Consider the following 27,643-nt stretch of genomic DNA (forward strand, 5'->3'; position numbering starts at 1 on the left):
TATGTTTCTTAAAAATGGCTAATGCGTCACCTTGAGCTTTCCTCTCAATTCAGGGGACACGGGTGGCCAAGTCGCCTAGGGCGCCGCGATTCGCTGTGCAGAGTTGCGTCCCTTGGGCACGCCAGAAACCTATGATTGTGGGTTCGAATCCCAGTTCGCCCCGATTATGTTTCTAGGTTTGTCAACAACATACCCATGCTCGTGGGTTTCACCGAAGTGGTAAACGTCTGAGACCTGAATCACTTGGGGCTTTCCTCCCTTATTGAGAAGGCATGCCGCGAAATTACTGGAAAACTGTTAAAGTGGCGTTAAACCCAACTCACTCACTCCTCTCAATTTATGAGGGCGGTGGGGTAGCCTCGTAGTTAAAGCGTTCGCTCGTCTCGTCGAAGCCCCAGGTTCGATTCCCCTCATATGTACAATGTGTGAAGCCCATTTCTGGTGTTCCCTGCCGTGATTTTGTTGGAATATAAAGCGGCGTCAAACCAAACCCACTCACTCCCAATTTGTGCCGCCATTGCATGATATGAGTAAAACACGCACAAAGCGGCTTCAAACCGAACCCATTCACTCATGACCCTAAATCTCTACTAATGACGGATGTACCTCGAAAACAGGAAACATTCAACTGCTTCGCGAACACCAGGTGCCTTTCCAGTTTTTCATGAGTGTAATTTAGTTTAGCTTGTGGGGGCCCATTCTTATGACAATGAAACCCTAGTTTATCCAGTGTATTTAATCCCCATGCTATAAATACTCTGGATTCCAGCAAATCTTCACATCGCTAATCAGTGATTGCCCACAGATGAATGCAAATGTACCCTGGGTAGACGGCACTATCACTCGTGGTGTCATTCGACTATTTCATTAAAAACAAAGCAGTACTGTAGTGAATGGCTCCAGGATCTTTATCGTAATAGAATCGTTGATGTTGTGATAACACCCTGGATGCGCGAGGATGGTATGTAGGAGACCATCGCAAAGGAAAAGACTTTTTAACATCCGGGTCGTTTCCTTTTGTGCAAAAAAAAATAATTATTGAAGAACATATGTTCTTTATTGAGTCCGGTTACAATTATTATCAACAGTTGGACAGCGAAACCCTAATCCAGACATATTGCCTTCAGGACGAATACTGTTGGAATCATCTGCATATATATATATTCACAAAGGAACTATATTTATAATAAAACACGCGTTATAAGTTAATCCGGGTGTTGATGTCCGGGTGATTGTATAGGAGACTGTCCTGTCTGGATTATCGAGGTTTCACTGTTAACATAATACATTACGTACATATATTATGAGTTCGGCCTTTAAGAGACAATTAATCCGATTATCTACAAAGTTAAGTGAAGGTGTGGCGCCTTTAACAATGGCCGAGGGAGGGCCCACCTTCCAGTGTTTAAATCACCCTAGGCGATCGAACACAGTTCTTGGTGTCATCTTTAACGTATTTCACACACTTCTTTATCTTTGAAAGAAAGCCACCCTGTAATTGCCTCGGGACATTCTTACCAAGTGACATCGTTCCTCCTGTATTCACACGGTTGGGTAGCCTTGTGGTTTACGTGTTCGCTCGTTACGCCGATGGTCCGGGTTCAATGTCCTACGTGTGAACAATGTGTGACACAATTTCTGGTGTCCCCCGCCGTTATACTGACATACTGCTACCAAAATGCGGCTTAAAACAACAGTCATCCACTCACTCACTCAGTCCTTCAATATAGCGTATGTACCAATGAAAGACATAAAACTGCGAGTGTGAATTATCATGCTGTCAAGCGATGGCAAACCTGAACAGAACTATGAAGAATCCGGGGCTATCAGTTACGTCGAAAGATACGTATGGTGGCTAGCGTCGATGCCACTCTGATGACAATCATCATGATAATTGCAATGTAGAACGTCAGACCGGTCCAGACATCGGAGCTGTTTACGTCCTTGCATATGTCTGTCATCCCGACCTGGGCATGGGGGGTTCCTCGGTCTGCCATAAATTGACAGGCTACTTTCACTTTGTTGACGTCAACCTGGGACTTCAGAAGGAGGTTCAGGAAAAAAGCTACAAACATCGCCTCGATGGTAATCAACAGAACCGACACCCCAGTTTCACCAAAATTCTCAACAATTCCCGTTCGGCTTCCTTTTACTGGAGTCACGCCTTTCGGTGCACGTGTTGGCGTCGTGGTCTCAACTTTCGGTTCGGGAACCGTTTCCGGTGCGAGTCCACGGGAGTAGGACTCATCCTCGCTCAGCACTTGTATGACGGGGTCAGTGACCTGGGTGAAGAATTTCAGCACCGGAAGGTCAAGGTCAGGGATGACGGTTTCTGTTCGCCTGTGGTCCTTGTCGACGTCATCGCAGTAGTTGGAGCAGCGAAGGAACCGATGTTTGGATCCTCCAAGACCTAACGCCTCGATGAACTGACTCTCTCGCTTATCATAGTCCACTTGTCCGATGACATCAATTTTGGCAGAATCGGATCCTGCCTTTTCTTTCAGCTTCTCGAACTCTGCCTGTGGCACCACCTTGTCGTACTTCGTCATGACGCCGAACAACGGAATTGCTGAAAGATGAAATATTGTATTGATTATTGAGTAAGTGAGAGTGATTGAGTTTCTTTTAAGATCACAGTATTTCAGTTATCACACGGCGTGTCAGCTTCCTGTGGGATGAAACCCGAAGTGATACAGATCTAAGATATTTACAGGTATGGTGCTAAAAAACATAACATAATCAGGGCGAATAAGATTATGGCTAGCACTCACCCAAGCCGCCGAATCAGACCACCCTATTCATTAAGTCGACAATGCTTCCAACGAGAAGCACAGGTTGTTGAAATCTAGTCATAAACCTACTGCCACTTTTGCTTTTTGTATTATATCGTCCTATCTCTTATAAACCTGAGTCCCAACTACTGTATTACTGTGTCTCAACATATGGTGCCTTCATGGCAGACAGATGTCAAATCAAGTCTTGTTACTCGAAGGCACCAAGGCTGACCACCCTTTCCATCTAATTGCCTCTTACGACCAGCTATGAGATTCCGGGGCCTGACCAACAAAGCGTTCGTAGCGTTACGAGCTATCGTAATAATATAGTCTGACACAGGTTTGCGAATATCGTAGTGCTACAAATGCTTTGTGGATCGCTCCACTGGGGACCTATTCTAACCTGAAACCGAGAGATTTCTAACTAGTGCTCACTTCTTTTTTTGTCTTGGATTCCCGACGGTCTGGCTGCCTGCATGACACATGAAATGAGGTTCTCAGGGACGAGCTGGGTGGCGGAGGAGAGAAAGATGACACGGTCTGCCTTCAGCTTCTCATTGTTCTGGTTGTACTTGGACCGGAGTCCTTCCAGTCCACAATCCTTGTAGTACTTCGCCGCTTCCGCCAGTGATTCGCCAACCGGAAGTCGACCGTAGAACACAATGCGAAGTAGTTCCACAAACTCATCCCCGGCCTGGTCGTGAAATCCAGCCACATCGATGAGGGTTGGTAGAAGATCATCCGGGTACTTATCGGCCTTGCAGCACTTCTTATAGCTGGCAGAAGAAACAAGTTTTTGTAAAGTGATGCGGTGGGCTTTATAGAGATTATTATACGAGCATGTGTGTCATTCGAAATAAGTGTTAGAATTCGCGTATTTCCCGAGCGTGTGAGTGTAACTCACATGCGATCATGAAAAATTCTTTATTACCCATTATTTCTTTATCCGTTTTCATGCCCCCCTTGAGAAATATTACTTAGCACGACCGCCGTCATTGAAAACCACAATTATCTAATCTTCAGCTATGACGGCGTTTCCAGTGTGACGTCATTCCGACCTCTACGTCACAATAAGATTCTAATGACGTCAAAACGCCGTCCGGATGACGTAAACAATGCACTGGTGGAGTGATATTTGCACTTGTGCACATACGATATTATTAACTGTGCTATTTCTAACTTTTTGGGTAATAAGGTCCTTTATGGAGTAAGTATCGCGTGTTGCTTTATACACCCTAATTTCTAGTATCAGCCACGACTGAGAGCTGTACTGGACCCCTGAAGATCGGGGGTAAAATAGGTCTACAGCAACCTATGTTTGCCGTAAAAGGCGACTATGCTTGTCGTAAGAGGCGTCTATCGGGATCGGGTGGTCACGCTCGCTGACTTGGTTGATGCATGTCATCGTATCCCGATTGTGTGGATCGATGTTCATGATGTTAATCACTGGATTGTCTGGTCCAGACTCGATTATATACAGCCCGCCGTCATATAGCTGGAATATTGCTGAGTGCGGCGTTAAACAAAAAAACAAACAAACACACACACAATTAGAGCTGTACCGCTTTGGTGAATAGAGCTGACATGCCAAGGATCCTAATTAAAGACATGGTCAATACTCCCCAAGTATGTATAACCCCCATCCCCCTCCCCCCCCCCCCCCCCCCCCCCCCCCGCCCTCAAGCCTATAATACTGCCGCTTGTGTAGAGCAGCTACAAGGATATGACACGTTCCACACGAAGTCAAGCCTATAATACTGCCGCTTGTGTAGAGCAGCTACAAGGATATGACACGTTCCACACGAAGTAAAGCCAATAATACTGCCGCTTGTGTAGAGCAGCTACAAGGATATGACACGTTCCACACGCAGTCAAGCCTATAATACTGCCGCTTGTGTAGAGCAGCTACAAGGATATGACACGCTCCACACGCAGTCAAGCCAATAATACTGCCGCTTGTGTAGAGCAGCTACAAGGATATGACACGTTCCACACGCAGTCAAGCCTATAATACTGCCGCTTGTGTAGAGCAGCTACAAGGATATGACACGTTCCACACGAAGTCAAGCCTATAATACTGCCGCTTGTGTAATATAATCTGAGGGTTCGATTGATTGGATTTCCTCTCGCTTGAACCGGGTCATCGCTCGACTGGTTGGTTAAAAATAGGTGATGGAACGACGTAGCGTAAACAAACACTAAAATATTGATGCTGAATTAAGGAATCTAAGATTTGGACCCACTATCATCAGATCCTGGCACGCCAAAGGGACGGAACTCTGCACCCGTGCCCTAAAACTACTTTTATGTCACGACAGCTTCATTATTGACACTATGGTCCAATATCAACTCTTTCGAACTTCGGCTTATTCAATGAGATTTGAGTTATAGAGGCTTCACATGCATCTTACCTTGTGGTAAATACCGTGATCTGTCCTCCCGCCTCGCCGTGAGACCCCGAGTAGCTGTGCTCCCGCCACCTGACGCCGTCAAACGCAGCTCCGACAGAGTTGATAAACGCCGACTTCCCCACCCCAGCAGGCCCTGGCAATATAGATAACCATACAGTCAAGTGGGTGAGTGAGTGAGTTTAACCAAACAATGACAGTGTTTATGTTATGTGTCGCCGTGGCGCTTAAAGGAGGCCATCGAGCTGTACCCAAAGGCTGACAGTCGTTCAGTAACACGTGACCTACGTTAGTCAAAGTAGAGTTAACATTTTGCACACAACACAGTGTAATAACTACAGGTGCGTCTTAAGTGTAGACACAACTTGTTGGATTAAGCAGCGCTTTGACTAAGCACTCGATGCAAACCTTTAACAAGGACAGAAAACGCGACACGATGCTGGTTCCAGATGCTTACAAAATTTGAGAAACAGGTATGACACCAAGAATCAAAATTAGGGCGAATCAGAAATTGTAACCACGTTCCAGGATTCTGAACGCCTAAGGGACATAACTCTGCACAGCCAATTGCGACTCCAGAGACAACAAGGCCACGCGAGCCCGCCTCATCTCTTGCCATTGTGACCAGGACTGAAATCAATACTCACCTATAACAACAACATGGAGAGGCTTGGAGTTGCCGTCATCCTTCCCACACAGCTGCTGTATCTTCCTGATGATGCTCATCCGCTTCTGTTTTTTCTTAAAGTCCGGCGTCCAGTCCTCTTCCTGTATGTCCGTCTCGGCGTCCGAGTCTTGGCTCAACAGGGAAAAGGATTCGCGATCAACCGCCTCCATTTTGAAATTCTGAAAACATAAATTGACAGTCCCAGACGTACTCATTGACTGTTATTTCTTCACCTCGCTTCATATTTACTATTAAAACAATATTTTTGTATTAATTTATTTATTTTATTGTTTTAATTTATTTATATTATTTTGTTCTTATCTATTTTATTAATCTATTCTTTTATATATTTAGATGATTCAGCTACAAATAATCGACAAGGGAAATATAATCAAATTCTAAAAAAGCAATGCAGAACTTGCGCTACGTTCATTCTGTCTATAGTCATGGGTAAAGTATTGTTAATATCTGCTACTAAGTGAAGGAGGATAAACCCCATATCTAGGAATATTGCTGAGTGGGATGTTAAACAACAAACACTTATTTGATCTTATCTAGGAATGTGAAGTTATCAGTCAGCCGCATGACGTCACTCAGGACCCTTGTGTAAATGTATTAATGCGCCACTGTGATCATGAGAATGGAATGCAAATCAAACGTATTGCACTTTGGCTATATATCCTCGCATCTATCCTTTCCTGGCTAACGCGTTTTCTATGACTGGAAAACACAGGAAGGATTACTGGACCAGAGGGTGACTCCAATGATCATGATAAGGAATGTGTGGCAGGCTTCAAAGGTGTGCTAGGGTGAGAGTTGCTCTGTGACTGGCAACAGCAGTACAACAACACTATTGGGGACTGCCCCAGCATGATAAGGAATGTGTGGCAGGCTTCAAAGGTGTGCTAGGGTGAGAGTTGCTCTGTGACTGGCAACAATAGTACAACAACACTATTGGGGACTGCCCCAGCATGATAAGGAATGAGTGGCAGGCTTCAAAGGTGTGCTAGGGTGAGAGTTGCTCTGTGACTGGCAACAGCAGTACAACAACACTATTGGGGACTGCCCCAGCATGATAAGGAATGAGTGGCAGGCTTCAAAGGTGTGCTAGGGTGAGAGTTGCTCTGTGACTGGCAACAGCAGTACAACAACACTATTGGGGACTGCCCCAGCATGATAAGGAATGTGTGGCACGCTTCAAAGGTGTACTAGGGTGAGAGTTGCTCTGTGACTGGCAACAGCAGTACAACAACACTATTGGGGACTGCCCCAGCATGATAAGGAATGTGTGGCACGCTTCAAAGTTGTGCTAGGGTGAGAGTTGCTCTGTGACTGGTAACAATAGTACAACAACACTATTGGGGACTGCCCCAGCATGATAAGGAATGTGTGGCACGCTTCAAAGGTGTGCTAGGGTGAGAGTTTCTCTGTGACTGGCAACAGCAGTACAACAACACTATTGGGGACTGCCCCAGCATGATAAGGAATGTGTGGCACACTTCAAAGGTGTGCTAGGGTGAGAGTTGCTCTGTGACTGGCAACAGCAGTACAACAACACTATTGGGGACTGCCCCAGCATGATAAGGAATGTGTGGCACACTTCAAAGGTGTGCTAGGGTGAGAGTTGCTCTGTGACTGGCAACAGCAGTACAACAACACTATTGGGGACTGCCCCAGCATGATAAGGAATGTGTGGCACACTTCAAAGGTGTGCTAGGGTGAGAGTTGCTCTGTGACTGGCAACAGCAGTACAACAACACTATTGGGGACTGCCCCAGCATGATAAGGAATGTGTGGCAGGCTTCAAAGTTGTGCTAGGGTGAGAGTTGCTCTGTGACTGGCAACAATAGTACAACAACACTATTGGGGACTGCCCCAGCATGATAAGGAATGAGTGGCACGCTTCAAAGGTGTGCTAGGGTGAGAGTTGCTCTGTGACTGGCAACAGCAGTACAACAACACTATTGGGGACTGCCCCAGCATGATAAGGAATGTGTGGCACGCTTCAAAGGTGTGCTAGGGTGAGAGTTGCTCTGTGACTGGTAACAGTAGGACAACAACACTATTGGGGACTGCCCCAGCATGATAAGGAATGTGTGGCAGGCTTCAAAGGTGTGCTAGGGTGAGAGTTGCTCTGTGACTGGCAACAGCAGTACAACAACACTATTGGGGACTGCCCCAGCATGATAAGGAATGTGTGGCAGGCTTCAAAGGTGTGCTAGGGTGAGAGTTGCTCTGTGACTGGCAACAGCAGTACAACAACACTATTGGGGACTGCCCCAGCATGATAAGGAATGTGTGGCACGCTTCAAAGTTGTGCTAGGGTGAGAGTTGCTCTGTGACTGGTAACAATAGTACAACAACACTATTGGGGACTGCCCCAGCATGATAAGGAATATGTGGCAGGCTTCAAAGGTGTGCTAGGGTGAGAGTTTCTCTGTGACTGGCAACAGCAGTACAACAACACTATTGGGGACTGCCCCAGCATGATAAGGAATGTGTGGCACGCTTCAAAGGTGTGCTAGGGTGAGAGTTGCTCTGTGACTGGCAACAGCAGTACAACAACACTATTGGGGACTGCCCCAGCATGATAAGGAATGTGTGGCAGGCTTCAAAGGTGTGCTAGGGTGAGAGTTGCTCTGTGACTGGCAACAGCAGTACAACAACACTATTGGGGACTGCCCCAGCATGATAAGGAATGTGTGGCACGCTTCAAAGGTGTGCTAGGGTGAGAGTTGCTCTGTGACTGGTAACAGTAGGACAACAACACTATTGGGGACTGCCCCAGCATGATAAGGAATGTGTGGCAGGCTTCAAAGGTGTGCTAGGGTGAGAGTTGCTCTGTGACTGGCAACAGCAGTACAACAACACTATTGGGGACTGCCCCAGCATGATAAGGAATGTGTGGCACGCTTCAAAGGTGTGCTAGGGTGAGAGTTGCTCTGTGACTGGCAACAGTAGGACAACAACACTATTGGGAACTGCCGTCCACAGACCTGTGTGTACCAGTATATTCCAGGCCCAAACAAACAGTGGAGGCCACTTTTTTCCACCCAATGTTTTTTTGCAACAAATTTTGACAAGAAGAATTTTGCTCAACCCCTCAACCAAATGGCTAACGTCTACATACCTACAGAATATTTACTGCAAAGCCAAATGTAGAATCAATACAACGACATCATAAATATGTTTAGATTTAATATGTATTTTTTTTACTCGTGAAGATTCTAAATCAGTGCTATTAACAATGGACATGCTCACTGCCCGCTCATAGTATCAGCCATGTGCATGTTCTGTTGGCAAACTACGCAGTGAGTTTCAATAAACTGAAACAGAGACTGTTATTGGGAAATTCCGTTGAGAATTCCGGAGTCAAATAGGTCCAAAACACATAGTTTTTTTTAAAAGAAGTTGCAAAATAACCGTCAAAATTTAGTCCAAAGATATGATATCATTTCATCGCAACCTGTTTGGACTGTTTCATTTCTTGACAATCAGTGCGACAAGTCATTTCTTGGAAACTGTCATGCCATTTTCCACTGAAGGGGTGACAGGTTGTAGAAATAGTTAAAATGCTAAATGAATATATTTCTCCAACAAACTTTATGAATTAACATACTATTCATGTTACATGTGTAAGTCTTATTAGTTAGTTAGAAAATACCCTCAGTAAATAATACACATTGAAAATAAATACCGCTAACTGTCAATGGCTGCCAATGTTGTATACATTCTCCCTGCCTCAGACAAGTCACAGAAGGAAGAGGACAACCCCGATCTTTCATGTGGTTTGATATTAACCTGTAGATTTAATAGGAATGAGACTAATGGTAAAGCGTGATTGCCAGTGGAACTGGGGCATAACTGAACAACCGCTTTCCAGGCTGCAAACGAGCCGGCCATCTTGACGCGAGGGGCCAGGTTTGACATGTCAACTTCAAGATTTCACGGATTAGCCTCGAGCCTGTCCCATACCGACACCTCAATACGCAGAGGGCGTGATGTAACGACGCGACTTGGTAATGTGGCGACATTCACGGTTGACTTGACAACGGCGAAAACACTATAAAACATTCACCAAATTCATGTATATTAGCTTTCGCAAAAAATATTTAAAATGTTTTTATCATAAATATGGATTCATATTAAAACAACGGTTATTACATTTGCTGTTACCCATTCGTCGTTGTTATCACTATTGTCATGAGTGTTATTATTATTATTATTTACAGACGGAATTGGTTTTGTTTTGTTTGTTGTGTAACGCCGCACTCAGGAATAGTACAGATATATGACAGCTGTCTGTAAATAACAGTAAATAGTGATTGATATCATGAGCATCGATCCACGCAATAGGGAGACGGAATTGGTAAAAGTGGTGTGAAAGAATTCTCATCAGCAGCTATGTATTCGTCAGCTTTGCATGAACAAGAATTACCATCTATACAGACAGCTGTGAAAATAACACATACTTCTATTGTGTCTCTGGAGCCATACTCATTAGCCCACTAGATCGACAGGTCAAAGGTTCGAGTCCAAGATTTGACCCGATGGTGACACTTGATCTGATTTCTGGTAGTGTTAAATGTTTGTTACAAGCTTTACTTCGGGGTCACTTTCCACATGAGTGAGTGAGTACATATTTACGCCTCTGTTAACACTATTCCGTCAATATCACGGCGGGGGACGCCAGAAATGGGCGTCACATCTTGTACCTATGTAGGGAATCGTACTAGGAGCTTCGGCGTAGTCACTTGGCTACCTAGCAATTATACTAGTGAAATGCTCATGACGTCAATCACTGGATTGTCTGGTCCAGACCACCGTCATGTAGATTGAATATTATCGAGTGCGACGTTTAACAACAAACAAACAAATAAACAAACAGTTCAACGTTCATCGCACATCGCGGACTCACTTATATTCGTATCAGTCGCGAAGCGGAAACACAGCCATGACAATTTATTCCTCGGTCGGTGGTCAGGTGTCCTAAAAATTAAAGCATGGCCAGGGACAGTGGTCATGCAACTATATGCAGGGTTGGAGGAGATCGCGAGCTTGTTTTGACGTCACCTACTCGGTTGACACTAACCTCAACCCAGCACTCACAACAACTCCGAGAGAACTATGTTGTGTTGTTGCGCCGACCAAACAACATCTGACATATTCAGGGAAGGAAGAGACAACCTTTTCTTCACGTGTTAAAATACACACACGACGCGTATGAAAACATGTCAACATGTGTACACTGCCCTACTTGGCAGAAACCTACCTCGATCCAGCCCTCACTGCGCCTCGGAGAGAAATATGGCGTGTTGTGCTGGTCAGGGGTTCTTATCCATACGCCGAGCTCAACATTACCTGTGGTTATTTTTAACTACATATTCCTACGCCTTAGTTTGCAGTCAAGGGTTTGTGTAAGCGACACGTGTTCAGCAATTTATACTCACTATGTAAGAATGATATTACAACGTTTAAATCTCGCTACGTATACATGCGATGTGCTGTCACTTAAGATCATACCTTAACAGCATTGACACACGGTGCATTGAGAACTATTTACTCCCGCGTAGTGATCAGTATGTAAGGCGGATTTAGAGGAATCCCCAGGACCCCAGGCTGTCGATTCGCGAGACGTGTCGTTTCTTGGAAGGGATGTTAAGGTCAGGGTGACCCTTGAAACTGGTTTTATATTACGCAGTGAGTATAAAGAACGTCGAGACACAAATAGATTGATCGCACGTCCTAACGGGACATCTAACAATTGACTGCATCGGAATATATTAAAGTGGACCTGATCGAGCATTACCTATATTTCTTTTCAGCGGAGAAGGCGATATAGTTCCGCGAACCGTCCGTGTGACCTAGTGCGGTTTAGAAGCAGCTGATTAGCCATTGCTGGGGTGTAACCTCACTATTGTTGACGGAAGTGTATAACGACTTAGACTATGTGAACTGCACTGCGAATGGCAGCCTTGTCGCCCGCTCTTACAACTGCATCGACTCCATTATTCACGCATGAATGGCGTCTGGGGCTGAGATAAAAGAGCCACTGGCGATAGGCAAAGCAGGTTCAGGACAAAAAACAAATCAAACAGAACACGGAGCGGAACATGGAAGGGAGATAACCGTTGACCAGGTTAAATCTGAACCCGGCGATGAACCAACGGCCGATTTAAAAGAGACAGAAGCCTGGAAGACCAACGCGAGTACACAAACTAACAGCTCACCTGGCGCTAGGCCTGGGCCAGATACCCTCAGAACTGACGGATCACAGCCAGACGCTGAGTCGGATTCGACATTGTCTAACGGAGATACCACAGTGACAAACAGAGGTCCTGCTGCAGATAGCCCGAGGCGTGAAGGGACACACACATACCTCAATCCGAAGGTTCCAGTCTTATTCATATGTGCAATGTCGATAACCACGTGAGTATTTCGTCTTGTTGTAATCCTTTCTAAACGCGGTGTCTGGTGTCCCCCGCCGTGATATTGCTGGAACATTGCTAAAGCGGCGTAAAACCATACTCACTCACCACTAGACGTGGTGGACGGCGGGGTAGACGTACAAGGACAGGTTGATGATAGTGACCATAATCAGGACCTGTCTAGGATTCGAACCAAGGGTCATAATGTCTCGACATCACTAAGGGACACGACTCTGCAAACCAACATCAGTGCCTTAGACGACAAGGCCACAAATCTTTTACACAAAAGTTCTACGGAATCCCCGCGTATCTACGCCGATGTTTTACAAATTCCTGTGTAGTTTGTAAGGACATTTTGCAAAATAAATTGTAGTTTGTAGTTGTAGTTGTAGTTTACGTTAACTGCTGATGGCGGGACTTTGGAATAAAATCTTTCTCAATGTTTCTAAACGGTGTACATATCCCTTAAAGAAAAACATATCCTTTTGCGATTTATTGTCAGAATTGCTCCTGAGTACGCTATGATTGTCAGAAAAGCTGACAAAAGTAAGCTATACCCCCATGACGTAGATCCCTGCTTATGCTTTCGGTCACTGGTTTACCTGGTGCAAATTCTTTTATTTACAGGCTGTAGTGATATAGATATTGTTGATTACCATATTAAACCATACTGAAGAAAATCCCGGCACACCTTTGCCACCGAATATGTAACTAAGAACTTATATGTTAGAATAGGATTAACTTTAATGTGAGGCAAGGGTGGCAGACGTTGCTGTGTGGAGTTGCACCCCTTAGGGGTGTCAGAACACTATGACCCTAAGTTCGAATCCCATTTCGCGCTGATAAATTTCTAGGCTTCACCAAAGTTGCGTTCCTCCCACATGAAGCCGTCAGGCCATGGTGGATCTGAAATACTGTTATAATGCTACGTTTTAAACCATAATCACTCACTCACTCACTCACTCGTGAACTTGATTTTTAGGGGATTCGCGGGCGGCATACTGGGGACACTCGGCACCCTGTATTTCGCCCCCGCCTTTGTCAGCGTCTGGAACAGCAGCAACTCCATCCCGTCAGCGACTGTCGAAGTGGATCCCGAGCTACATCGGAAGATGAGCACAATAGACACAGCTCTGGAACAGTGCTTGGTGCGAAACGTCGCAGACCAGGAAAAGATGAAGTGGTTAGAGGCCAACATCACGGTTATACGTGACGACATGCTAAACAACTACACCAACGTTGAGCTGAAAAGCTACATCTTCGACGGTCGCTTGGAAGAACTCAGGAACAAGTTTTTGTCGAAGGGTATGTACAAAAATAAACTCTTCTTTGGACATGCTGGATGTCCTGAAATAATGTCATGCCATGACAGATTAACTGTTGTAATGTGAAATGATGTCATGCCATGACAGATTAACTGTTGTAATGTGAAATAATCATGAGTTCTTTAACTACAACTGTAGTATATGGTAATGTGAAATAATCATGAGTTCTTTAACTACAACTGTAGTATATAGTAATGTGAAATAATCATGAGTTCTTTAACTATAACTGTAGTATATAGTAATGTGAAATAATCATGAGTTCTTTACCTATAACTGTAGTATATAGTAATGTGAAATAATCATGAGTTCTTTAACTACAACAGTAGTATATGGTAATGTGAAATAATCATGAGTTCTTTAACTACAACAGTAGTATATGGTAATATGAAATAATCATGAGTTCTTTAACTACAACAGTAGTATATGGTAATGTGAAATAATCATGAGTTCTTTAACTACAACAGTAGTATATGGTAATGTGAAATAATCATGAGTTCTTTAACTACAACAGTAGTATATGGTAATGTGAAATAATCATGAGTTCTTTAACTACAACAGTAGTATATGGTAATGTGAAATAATCATGAGTTCTTTAACTACAACAGTAGTATATAGTAATGTGAAATAATCATGAGTTCTTTACCTATAACTGTAGTATATAGTAATGTGAAATAAGCATGGGTTCTTTAACTACAACTGTTGTATATAGTAATATGAAATAAGCATGGGTTCTTTAACTATAACTGTAGTATATAGTAATATTAGATAAGCATGGGTTCTTTAACTATAACTGTAGTATATAGTAATATGAAATAAGCATGAGTTTTTTAACTATAACTGTAGTATATAGTAATATGAAATAAGCATGAGTTTTTTAACTATAACTGTAGTATATAGTAATGTGAAATAAGCATGGGTTTTTAAACTATAACTGTAGTATATAGTAATATGAAATTAGCATGGGTTCTTTAGATATAACTGGAGTATATAGTAACTATGATCGTGGAATCGACTCCCAGATTCGCCCTGATGGTACTTCTAAGTTGTCAGCGCTACCCGTGCTCTTGGGTTTCACCACGTGGGGTACACGTCAAGCGGACAGGCTATGAGAAAACAAAAATGCTGTTTCAAGTGCGTTAAAACCCATCTCTCACACGAATAATCAACCACTTGGCCCATTCTACACGATAATTGTACATTTTTGTTATACATCATTATTTGTTCCAGAATGGATTTTCCTCATCCTATTGATGGGGATATTTGAGGTCGCTGTGATGGTTGCTGTGTGGAAGATGTGGTCCAACTTCACTGACATCCTCGCCGCCATGTTGGACCGCCAGGGGGGAGGGGCACGGCGAGAGGCCCCTAATGGGGGACCACGCCCTGATACCGACATCATTCGGGTAGGTCTTGTTTGTGATGGATATAAAATAAACGAATTTGGTAAGAAAGAAAATATGACATGGTCCATATTGTGAAGGTAAACAATATTGCAATACACGACAAGTTTTAAGCACGATTCTCACCGTGTGAGTCATGATCAAGTTACAAATACTGTGTGACCAGGTTTTTTTCCAAGCCCATTAATAATTTCATTGTATGTGATGTAGCGTTTGACGTCATTATTTCAAGGGAAGCAACTCTATGGTATTTGTATAATAGTGTTTCCTAATTGTTCAAGTTAGTCTGGGTTGGGCGAGATCGAAACTCAAGCAACCAACTTTATTTATTGTTCTGTTATTTTGAGTTGCTATCAAAATACATAAATACAGCCCATAATGAAAAGATGAATTTCCAGGGAGACGAGAGGACGTTGAACAGAGTGTCACGCCGCCATCTTGAGAACCGTGTGTGTGTGGTCGGCTTTCATTCAGAGACCACCAACCAACACCACGCCAAAATCCAGGCTGTCCTATCTGAGAACATTGCTGTCGAAAAGCACCACGTCAAAGGACACGAGCAAATATTAAACCTTCCACTTTGTAAAATCTACTTTGTGTGTGTGGACTTTAATGAACGAAATGTCATCCTCGAAGACCCTACAAAGGGACTGGGGGATCTCCGGCTTACAACGGTACAAGCTATCCAGAAAATGGGAGGTGAGAACACATCTGTTGAAAACTGCAAACATTGTGAGGCCAAATGATAAATATTCTTGTTCCTCATTTGGTTATAAAGCTCATGATCAGAACGATCATAGCGTTACAGCAATCGCATCTCCCCTACGTTATTGCTGACCTACGACGGTCGTAGCGAGCGTTAAGACAATGTATACGTTAATGCTTATACGGACATTATATCATTTTGACCCTGATCTATTGCAGGAGATGTCGTACTAATATACAGCAAAGATGGCGGATCCACGTCCCTTCCATCTGGGGCATTATATAACAGCAACTTAACCTCGATCAAGAAACACCCCGATCTCCGTCGCCTGGACAACACCCAGTGCATGCTCAGTGTGTTTGAGAAGTTCACCCCGTCACAGATTGATCGTATTGTGAAGATAGTGAAAGGACATGGAATGTAGCAGGCTTCAGTGTGGTCTCTGCGTGGTTCTCAATGAAAACGGGTCTCAGAAAAGTCAACTCTTCACAACAATCGGACCAGGATCAGGAGAAAGCGAAACTAAGTCTTTTAGCACTTAGGGGCCCATCATTTGATCTTGGGAGCAGAGGGGCTGGATTGTGGTCCTATTCTTTTAGATATAACTAAATGTATGCCTTAAAGCACTGACTGAAATAACAACCCTTCAGTTTATAAAATGGTTGGTCACATCGTAATTTATGAAAGTACACAGACTGTACTAAAATACGGATAATTTACATTCGATTGAGCGGATTATCACCTGCCTGGTGTTTAGTTAGCCTCCAGAAAGTGTTATCTAACTTGAAAGTGGACATAAACGTATTTATCATATAATGAGTAGGTTTCTCGGCAGGATAAAGCCAACGGATAAAAACGATATCCGTTGGGGTCATATGCGGATAGAGATGCAAATACCAAAGGTCAAGTAGGACTACTTTCACTGTTTATAAACAAACATGGCGTCGCCCTCGTCATTCGGCGATCGAGTCAGAATTAACAATCGTGAATCTGGATAAACTACAGGGATAATTGCTATCATTATCAAACGAACAGTCTAATATACTGAAAATCAGTGTCTAACCGTGACGTAGCTAAGGCATTTTATACGTTTTGGCAACTTTGGAGATATAAATTTTGAAACAATTTTGCGAGGGCACGAGGCCTAGCCAAGCGGGATCAGTAGCCATATCTGTGCTTGTAGACCTCTGTGACTTGAAACCTTCTCCACAAATCAAAATGGTTGGATTCGGCCGAAATATGTTTGAACTGTTACCTTGTTTCGATTTGTCGCTGTGTGTACATCTGACTACACTTCTTAACGTTATGAAAGGACAGACCGACTGTCAACAACGTCTGACCGTGGCCATGACTCATAGACTAGGGTTTCTATAGACTAGACATTGGTTCTCAATGAAAACGGGTCTCAGAAAAGTCAACTCTTCACAACAATCGGACCAGGATCAGGAGAAAGCGAAACTAAGTCTTTTAGCACTTAGGGGCCGATCATTTGATATTGGGAGCGGAGGGGCTGGATAGTGGTCACTTTCATTTAGATATAACTAAATGTATGCCTTAAAGCACTGACTGAAATAACAACCCTTCAGTTTATAAAATGGTTGGTCACATCGTAATTTATGAAAATACGGATCACTGAAATTAGATTGAGCGGATTATCACCTGCCTGGTGAAATGTAAGCCTGCTGGAAGTGTTACGTAACTTGAAAGTGGACATAATCGTATTTATTTGCTATTATGTGTTTAGTAATAACGTGTTTAAATTACCGCCTGTGTTTAGGCAATTTGTGATAATGTATTTCTCGGGCAGTGGATCGCCCCATCCTCGATTATCCGGGGTATTATATCGGCCTTCTATCACAATAAATACCCTGAATCTGTTCGCTACCATAGCGTCCTTTATATCTCCATTCTGAGCCATTCAATCATTACAATGTAACACATCAACGACGGAGAATAACCAGTCTCTATTAGCCGACAACGCACATTCAAATTGACATCAATGGCAAAATAGTTGTGACATCATATGAATGGATCTCTGAATATGATTGAAGCCACCAGGTGTTTGCGAATGAAATGAGTGAGAACACTGAGTGAGTGAGTGGGTTGGTGGGTGAGTGAGTGAGTAAGATACACCCCTTTTAGCACTGTTCCAGCAACATCATAGTGGGGACACCAGAAATGGGCGTCATACATTGTACCCATGTCGGGATTCGAACCCGGGTCTTCGGCGTGACGAGCGAACGCGTTAACCACTAGGCTACCCGACCGCCCCTTCCACATAGAGCTGACAAACTGCCTACACTACTCCAAACACATTTGGAACGCTTTGTTTCCATACCCACCATGACATATTAATTACTCATATGAAAAAATCGGATGTTCTTTACCTGCTTTTGAGTATGATCTGCAGCCATGAAATCAACTCAAAAAGAATATAATCTTTAAAACCATGACGATTGACGTCACATTACACCCACATTGCAACCACCTTGAAGTACTCAAAGGCACACAATCAATGTCCGGAATATCAGTAGAGTTGTCTCCCCTTAAGGTAAATAGCCGATAGTTACTAGTACAGTTATCAGTAGAGTTGTCTCCCTCTAAAGAAAAAAGCAGATTCATTTGAAATCGATTTTGTTATTTATGCACATTTTGTGATCAGTGAGTTGTGCCTGTGACATCACACTACATGGTCCCGTGTGAAGCCGACGAGAACGGTCAAGTTAATGCATTATTACTGAATAAGACACAAATGTGTGCATTATTAATAACTGTATATTTAAACTCATGAACATACACATACATATTTCTTCTAACTCCTAGAACATAAATGTTTGTGAAAACATTTGCTTGCATTGCATATTTGAGTGGTATAGACGACTGGGGTTCGGACTTTTACACACGTATTTCAAACTTTGTCTGTTTATATAGTACATCGCACCAAGACCATCTCTTGGGGATTCCAGGGTAGAATTGCTCCCCAGCAATCAAAGCTTTTCCTAGTATCAATTGTTGTTGTAGGGTGAAACGCTGTTATTTACAGGCTATCGACATATAGCTGGAATGGTGTTAAGTGCGGCCTTGAACAACAAACAAACACATAAATAAATAGGCAAACAAACAAAAACATAAATAAATAAATAAATAAATAAATAAATAAATAAATAAATAAATAAATAAATAAATAAATAAATAAACAAGGCGATGGGGACACAGGGCTCGCCGATATAGAACAATATGTCGTATATTGTTATGGCTTGTTGACTCTTCACCAGGGCTTTGCTTCTGTTGTTATTGTCTTGATGAAACCCTTTCATGTACAAGATGTGTTTCGATGGGTTATCTTAAATAAAGTTTAATGAAAGACATGCTTATCTAATGTTTAATATTTTTAAGGAAATTATAATAAGAATAATAAGAACAACAATATTGTGTACGTGTTTATATTTGTACATGTTTGTGTCTTTTAGGCATCGCAATTAGCTCAGCGGAGTTGCGTCCCTTTGATTACAAGACATCTATGGACGTCAAAGATGTGCATCGCTTGGGGTTTTCCACCCATGTTGTCCTAGTACTTAAAAAACAGAGTTAAGCCACGAACACTTCATGCACAACTTCAGAATGAGCTGTTTAGAGAATATTTAAACAATACCCAAGAGTTCATCAATTTTGAACCTGTATATTCTCATATACTCCCGGCATCGTAGTCCTGTGCCATGACTGTGTGGTATATAGATATCCTGTGCCATGACTGTGTGGTATATATATATCCTGTGCCATGACTGTGTGGTATATATATATCCTGTGCCATGACTGTGTGGTATATATATATCCTGTGCCATGACTGTGTGGTATATATATATCTTGTGCCATGACTGTGTGGTATATATATATCTTGTGCCATGGCTGTGTGGTATATATATATATCCTGTGCCATGACTGTGTGGTATATATATATCCTGTGCCATGACTGTGTGGTATATATATATCCTGTGCCATGACTGTGTGGTATATATATATCCTGTGCCATGACTGTGTGGTATATATATATATCCTGTGCCATGACTGTGTGGTATATATATATCCCGTGCCATGACTGTGTGGTATATATATATCCTGTGCCATGACTGTGTGGTATATATATATATATATATATATATCCTGTGCCATGACTGTGTGGTATATATATATAAATATATATCCTGTGCATTTTCAGGCGGGCGTAATGGAGGATATTCTATACGTGTTGTTAGTTTACCTCCGATAATCTCTGAGTGATTAAGCTTAATGGAGTAATAAGGTGCATACATTAGTAGTAGTGGTAGTTGTAGTGGTAGTAGTAGTAGTAGTAGTGGAGGTAATGGTGGTGGCAGTATTGGTAGTAGTAGTGGTAGTAGTGGTGGTAATGGTTGTAATGGTGGTGGTAGTGGTGGTGTAGGTGGTGGTAGTTTAAGTAGTTGTAGTTGTAGTTGTAGTGGTGGTAGCATTGGTGAGTGAATTGGGTTTAACGCCGCTTTTAACAGTATTCCAGTTATATCACGGCGTGTCAGCTTAATGTGGGAGGAAAGCCCGAAGTGATGCAGGTCTCAGACGTTTACCACTTCGGTGAAACCCACGAGCACGGGTATGGTGCTGACAAACCTAGAAACATAATCGGGGCGAATCGGGATTCGAACCCACAATCATAGGTTTCTGGCATGCCCAAGGGACGCAACTCTGCACAGCGAATTGCGGCTCCTTTTACGAATGGGCCACCCGTGCCTCCGGTAGCATTAGTAGTTGTAGCAGTAGTGGTGGTGGTAGTAGTAGTGGTGGTGGTAGTAGTAGTAGTAGTAGTAGTGGTAGTAGTAGTGGTGGTAGTAGTAGTAGTGGTAGTAGCAGTGGTAGTAGTAGTAGTAGTAGTGGTAGTTGTAGTAGTAGTAGTAGTGGTGGTAGTAGTAGTAGTGGTGGTGGTAGTAGTAGTAGTAGTAGTGGTGGTAGTAGTAGTAGTAGTGGTAGTAGTAGTGATGGTGGTAGTCGTAGTGGTGGTAGTAGTAGTAGTAGTAGTAGTAGTGGTGGTGGTAGTAGTAGTGGTGGTGGTAGTAGTAGTAGTGGTGGTAGTCGTAGTGGTGGTAGTAGTGGTGGTGGTAGTAGTAGTAGTAGTGCTTGTGGTAGTAGTAGTTGTAGTGGTGTTAGTGATAGTAGTAGTAGTGGTAGTAGTAGTAGTAGTGCTGGTGGTAGTAGTAGTTGTAGTGGTGTTAGTGATAGTAGTAGTAGTGGTAGTAGTAGTAGTAGTGCTGGTGGTAGTAGTAGTTGTAGTGGTGTTAGTGATAGTAGTAGTAGTGGTAGTAGTAGTTGTAGTGGTGGTGGTGGTGGTAGTAGTAGTAGTGGTAGTAGTGGTGGTCTTGGTGGTAGTGATGATAGTGGTAGTGGTGGTGGTAGTGGTTGTGGTTGTGGTAATGGTAGTGGTGGTGGTGGTGGTAGTAGAAGTAGAAGTAGTCGTAGTAGTAGTAGTAGTAGTTGTTGTTGTAGAAGTAGGCGTCACGGGTAAGGCACAAATTACCCAGGGGGAAGTTCCCCAGTATAACCAGGCAGGTTTCGTTGTCAGTGTGTGATTTATTCCACAAGGGGCAATTGTTTACTTTCGCTTTCGCTTCCTCGAAATAATGTTTTACTATACTCGCTACAGGGCCAACGACAAAGAGCGTGTATGTCTGGCTTACATCGTGACGGTTAAAGCCTTTTAATATTGAATATGCACTGAGCGAATCAATAAAGCATTATACATTGTCATGTGGTAAATGTCTGTACCATATGTGAATGACGGATTCTCCATGGTAGGGTCCCTCTCACAACGTCATTGAAGGGAAGTATTTAGTTTCGACACGGGATCGGCACATTTTGATACCAGATAGACCCGGGAAGGGTGTCTTACTGGTTCATTCACAGGACGGCGACCAACTGCTTGTTTTAGAGATTACATTATTTTTACCGTTAACCGCAACTCCGCTACCACGTGTTCTCTGTCTTTTTTAAATGGCGATTGGAAACCTGGATATGTATATCATTGCTTCGAATATCTTAATCAAACGACTAAAAATCGGAGTTTAAAATAATACTTTATCCCCAAGACTACGAACATTTACGTGTATGACACTTAAGTCTGCATGGTATTTAGGTCTATTATGATAAAGGGGAAAGCCGGAATTGATGCAGATCTCAGACGTTTACCATTTCGGTGAAACCCACGAGCACGGGTATGGTGCTGACAAACCTACTCGGGGCGAACCGGGATCCGAACCCACAATCATAGGTTTCTGGCGTGGGAAAGGGCGCAACTCTGCATAGCGAGTCGCGGCGCCTTAGACGACTGGGCCACCCGTGCCCCCTCTCCAAATTAGATGTTATTACATGGCCTCCATGAGCGCCTACTTTGATGAACAAGAAGCACAGCATGGATTCATCCTACAGATGACATCCTTACCTTGTCACTTTGCTGACGAGGTTAGCCTCTTTGGTCATGTGTCTGACCTGTGATCAGAAGGTCCGGGGTTCGAAACCCATCACAGGACTTGGAACTTTTATGATAGCTGCATACGTCACAGTTTATTGTCATTTATTTTCAGTTTATTTGCTATTACAATACACACGTTTGTTTGTTTGTTGTTTAACGCCACACTCAGAAATATTCCAGCTATATGACGGCGGGCTGTAAATAATCGTGTTTGAACCAGACAATCCAGTGATTGACATCATGAGCATCGATCCACGCAATTGGAATCGATAACATGTATCAACCATGTCAGCGAGCCTGACCACCCACCCGATCCCGTTAGTCACCTCGTACTCCAATACACACGTAAACTGGCAAGGTGGATATATATAGTTTCAATGTTTCTGGTGCTATTAAAAAGTAAATTCATTTTAAACATGTCAGGTCTAATGTAATAATAGTTGAATACGAATCAGCTGTTCCTCCCATTTTCAAACGAAAGACTTCTACCCACTTCTCCTGTGTCACACGTCAGGCAGACTGGACATTTTCAAACGAAGGACTTCTACCCACTTCTCCTGTGTCACACGGCAGGAAGACTGGACATTCTCAAACGAAGGACTTCTACCCACTTCTCCTGTGTCACACGGCAGGCAGACTGGACATTTTCAAACGAAGGACTTCTACCCACTTCTCCTGTGTCACACGGCAGGCAGACTGGACATTCTCAAATGAAGGACTGCTACCCACTTCTCCTGTGTCACACGATAGGAAGACTGGACATTTTCAAACGAAGGACTTCTACCCACATCTCCTGTGTCACACGGCAGGCAGACTGGACATTCTCAAATGAAGGACTGCTACCCACATCTCCTGTGTCACACGGCAGGAAGACTGGACATTTTCAAACGAAGGACTTCTACCCACATCTCCTGTGTCACACGGCAGGCAGACTGGACATTTTCAAACGAAGGACTTCTACCCACATCTCCTGTGTCACACGGCAGGCAGACTGGACATTTTCAAACGAAGGACTGCTACCCTCATCTCCTGTGTCACACGGCAGGCAGACTGGACATTTTCAGACGAAGGACTTCTACCCTCATCTCCTGTGTCACACGGCTGGCAGACTGGACATTTTCAGACGAAGGACTGCTACCCACATCTCCTGTATCACACGGCAGGCAGACTGGACATTCTCAAACGAAGGACTGCTACCCACATCTCCTGTGTCACACGGCAGGCAGAGTGGACATTCTCAAACGAAGGACTGCTACCCACATCTCCTGTGTCACACGGCTGGCAGAGTGGACATTCTCAAACGAAGGACTGCTACCCACTTCTCCTGTGTCACACGGCAAGCAGAGTGGACATTCTCAAACGAAGGACTGCTACCCACATCTCCTATGTCACACGGCTGGCAGACTGGACATGTTCGTTCCCTTAATGGTATGTTCTGCCTGTTTCAACTGGTTAATTATGATTGGAGATTATTGTATTTGTATTTAATGCATTCTATGTAAGGATAAGAATGAATGCATGAACAACTTTTTTATTACAGTTAAGAGCGACGTTTCGGTGTAGGTTCTATCACCGTTATCAAGCAAGGGAACCTACAACGTCGCTCTTAATTGTAACAAAGAAGTTGTTCATCCATAAATTATTATCCTTACTTAGTACTCCAACTTCTAAATGCCTATCAAAGAAGCCTTCTGTGTATTTGTTCTACTTCTGAATATCTCGTTTATATTGTATTTATGGGCGTATTTCTATTAATATATTTCTGTATGACTCGTTTATATCGTATTTATAAGCGTATTTATACTAATATGTTTCTCGTTTATATCGTATTTATGAGCGTTTTTCTATTAATATATTTCTGTAGGACTCGTTTATATCGTATTCATGAGCGTATTTCTGTTAACTTATTTCTGTAGGACTCGTTTATATCGTATTTATGAGCGTATTTCTATTATTATAGTTCTGTACGACTCGTGTATATCGTATTTATGAGCGCATTTCTACTAATATATTTCTGTACCACTCGTTTATATCGTATTTATGAGCGTATTTCTATCAATATATTTCTGTACGACTCGTTTATATCGTATTTATGAGCGTATTTCTATTAATATATTTCTGTACGACATGTTTATATTGTATTCATGAGCGTATTTCCATTAACATATTTCTGTACGACTCGTTAATATCTTATTTATAACCGTATTTCTATTAATATATTTCAGTACGACTCGTTTATATCGTATTTATAATCGTATTTCTATTAATATATTATTGTAGGACTCGTTTAAATCATACGGTATGTATCACGGTCATTCCATCGATTTGGCAACAGCCGGATCTCTCGAATTATGAGTTCGGCTTTCAAAGGGACTGTCAGATTATGTAAGTGCTTATTTATGTATGTATACAGCTAGGCACCTGGGTTATATTTATGTGTGTAGACAGCTAGGCACCTGGGTTATATTTATGTATGTATACAGCTAGGTACCTGGGGTATATTTATGTATACAGCTAGGCACCTGGGGTATATTTATGTATGTATACAGCTAGGCACCTGGGGTATATTTATGTATGTATACAGCTAGGCACCTGGGGTATATCTTTGCATGTATACAGCTAGGCACCTGGGGTATATTTATGTATGTATACAGCTAGATACCTGGGGTATATTTATGTATACAGCTAGGCACCTGGGGTATATTTATGCATACAGCTAAGCACCTGGGGTATATTTATGTATACAGCTAGGCACCTAGGATATATTTATGCATACAGCTAAGCATCTGGGGTATATTTATGTGTGTATACAGCTAGGTACCTGGAGTATATTTATGTATGTATACAGCTAGGCACCTGGGGTATATTCATGTATGTATACAGCTAGGCACCTGGGGTATATTTATGTATGTATACAGCTAGGCACCTGACGTATATTTATGTATGTATACAGCTAGGCACCTGAGGTATATTTATGTATGTATACAGCTAAGCACCTGGGGTATATCTATGTATACAGCTAGGCACCTAGGATATATTTATGCATACAGCTAAGCATCTGGGGTATATTTATGTGTGTATACAGCTAGGTACCTGGAGTATATTTATGTATGTATACAGCTAGGCACCTGGGGTATATTCATGTATGTATACAGCTAGGCACCTGGGGTATATTTATGTATGTATACAGCTAGGCACCTGGGGTATATTTATGTATGTATACAGCTAGGCACCTGGAGTATATTTATGTATGTATACAGCTAGGCACCTGAGGTATATTTATGTATGTATACAGCTAGGTACCTGGGGTATATTTATGTATACAGCTAGGTACCTGGGGTATATTTATATATACAGCTAGGCACCTGGAGTATATTTATGTATGTATACAGCTAGGTACCTGGGGTATATTCATGTATGTATACAGCTAGGCACCTGGGGTATATTTATGTATGTATACAGCTAGGCACCTGGGGTATATTTATGTATGTATACAGCTAGGTACCTGACGTATATTTATGTATGTATACAGCTAGGCACCTGGGGTATATTTATGTATACAGGCACGCACCTGGGGTATATCATATATGTATACAGCTGGGTACCTGAGGTATATTTATGCATACATTTAGACACCTTGGTTGTATTTATGTGTACAGTCAGGATCCGGACAGACCCCTGGGGTATATTTGTGTATACAGAAAGGCACCAGGGATATATTTGTGTATACATATTTGGTATTTGGTATGATTGTATGATCCAGTGCCATTCATGCAACATCCAGTGCCATTCATGCTCCAGCCAGTGTCATTCATACTACATCCAGTGTCATTCATGCTACAATCAGTCTTATTCATGCTACATCCCGTGTTATTCATGCTACATCCACTGTCATTCATGCTACAATCAGTGTCATAATGCTACATCCAGTGTTATTCATGCTACATCCAGTGTTATTCATGCTACATCCACTGTCATTCATGCTACAATCAGTGTCATTAATGTTACATCCAGTGTTATTCATGCTACATCCAGTGTTATTCATGCTACATCCAGTGTTATTCATGCTACATCCAGTGTCATTCATGCTACAATCAGTGTCATTAATGTTACATCCAGTGTTATTCATGCTATATCCAGTGTTATTCATGATACATCCAGTGTCATTCATGCTACAATCAGTGTCATTAATGTTACATTCAGTGTTATTCATGCTCCAGCCAGTGTCATTCATACTACATCCAGTGTTATTCATGCTATAATCATTGTCATTCATGTTACATCCAGTGTTATTCATGCTACATCCAGTGTTATTCATGCTACAATCAGTGTCATAATGTTACATCCAGTGTTATTCATGCTACATCCAGTGTTATTCATGCTACAATCATTGTCATTCATGTTACATCCAGTGTTATTCATGCTACATCCAGTGTTATTCATGCTACAATCAGTGTCATAATGCTACTTCCAGTGTTATTCATGCTACATCCAGTGTTATTCATGCTACATCCAGTGTTATTCATGCTACATCCAGTGTTATTAATGTTATATTAAGTGTTATTCATGCTACAGTCAGTGTCATTCATGCTAAATCCAATACCATTTATGCTACATCCAATGACATGCATAATACACTCAGTGTCATTCAATCTACAACGGGTGTCATTCGTGCTACATCCAGCGTCATTCATACGTCATCCTTGGGTATGGTGATAACCCATTGGTTACCTTAACAGCAACGTCCCGTAGACCCACAACAGGTTATGATCTCTCTCAACTAAACAATTATAGTTCTTACATTTTTATTCCAGAAAAGATGTTATGATACAGGCGCTCTCGATACGAGAGAGGGAGAGAGAGAGGCTGTAATATTTACTTTACATGATACTTTACTGGTGTAACGAATGCTACAGAGGTGAATGTGTAGATGGGTGTCACTGAACATCCAATCAGTGTCCAGTGTTCCCTCTGATACTACTGCGTGGACGTTACACTACTGCATGCCAGGTAATGATGAGATAGGGAACAGACTCTGGTGTCCAGTGTTCCCTCTGATACTACTGCGTGGACGTTACACTACTGCATGCCAGGTAATGATGAGATAGGGAACAGACTCTGGTGTCCAGTGTTCCCTCTGATACTACTGCGTGGACGTTACACTACTGCAGGCCAGGTAATGATGAGATAGGGAACAGACTCTGGTGTCCAGTGTTCCCTCTGATACTACTGCGTGGACGTTACACTACTGCATGCCAGGTAATGATGAGATAGGGAACAGACTCTGGTGTCCAGTGTTCCCTCTGATACTACTGCGTGGACGTTACACTACTGCATGCCAGGTAATGATGAGATAGGGAACAGGCTCTGGTGTCCAGTGTTCCCTCTGATACTAATGCGTGGACGTTACACTACTGCATGCCAGGTAATGATGAGATAGGG

At 42.7% G+C, this 27,643-nt stretch overlaps 1 protein-coding gene and 2 pseudogenes across 1 annotated transcript; 1 reads left to right on the forward strand and 2 right to left on the reverse strand.

The window, feature by feature from the left end:
• Positions 1–1,035: 1,035 nt before the first annotated feature.
• Positions 1,036–11,232, reverse strand: LOC139477098 (uncharacterized; annotated as a pseudogene).
• Positions 11,233–11,335: 103 nt separating this feature from the next.
• Positions 11,336–17,067, forward strand: LOC139477099 (uncharacterized). The gene is made up of 6 exons (XM_071259649.1): positions 11,336–11,549; positions 11,675–12,278; positions 13,260–13,582; positions 14,830–15,005; positions 15,401–15,701; positions 15,927–17,067. Exons 2-6 carry the CDS (start codon positions 11,872–11,874, stop codon positions 16,130–16,132), a joined length of 1,413 nt encoding a protein of 470 aa, XP_071115750.1. The 5' UTR covers positions 11,336–11,549; positions 11,675–11,871; the 3' UTR covers positions 16,133–17,067.
• Positions 17,068–24,839: 7,772 nt separating this feature from the next.
• LOC139477075 (uncharacterized) lies at positions 24,840–25,970 on the reverse strand (annotated as a pseudogene).
• Between the last annotated feature and the right edge of the window lie 1,673 nt (positions 25,971–27,643).

Source organism: Haliotis cracherodii, unplaced genomic scaffold (assembly GCF_022045235.1).
Source record: "Haliotis cracherodii isolate W230 unplaced genomic scaffold, xgHalCrac1.p SCAF_31, whole genome shotgun sequence".
Classification (NCBI taxonomy): Eukaryota; Metazoa; Mollusca; class Gastropoda; order Lepetellida; family Haliotidae; genus Haliotis; species Haliotis cracherodii.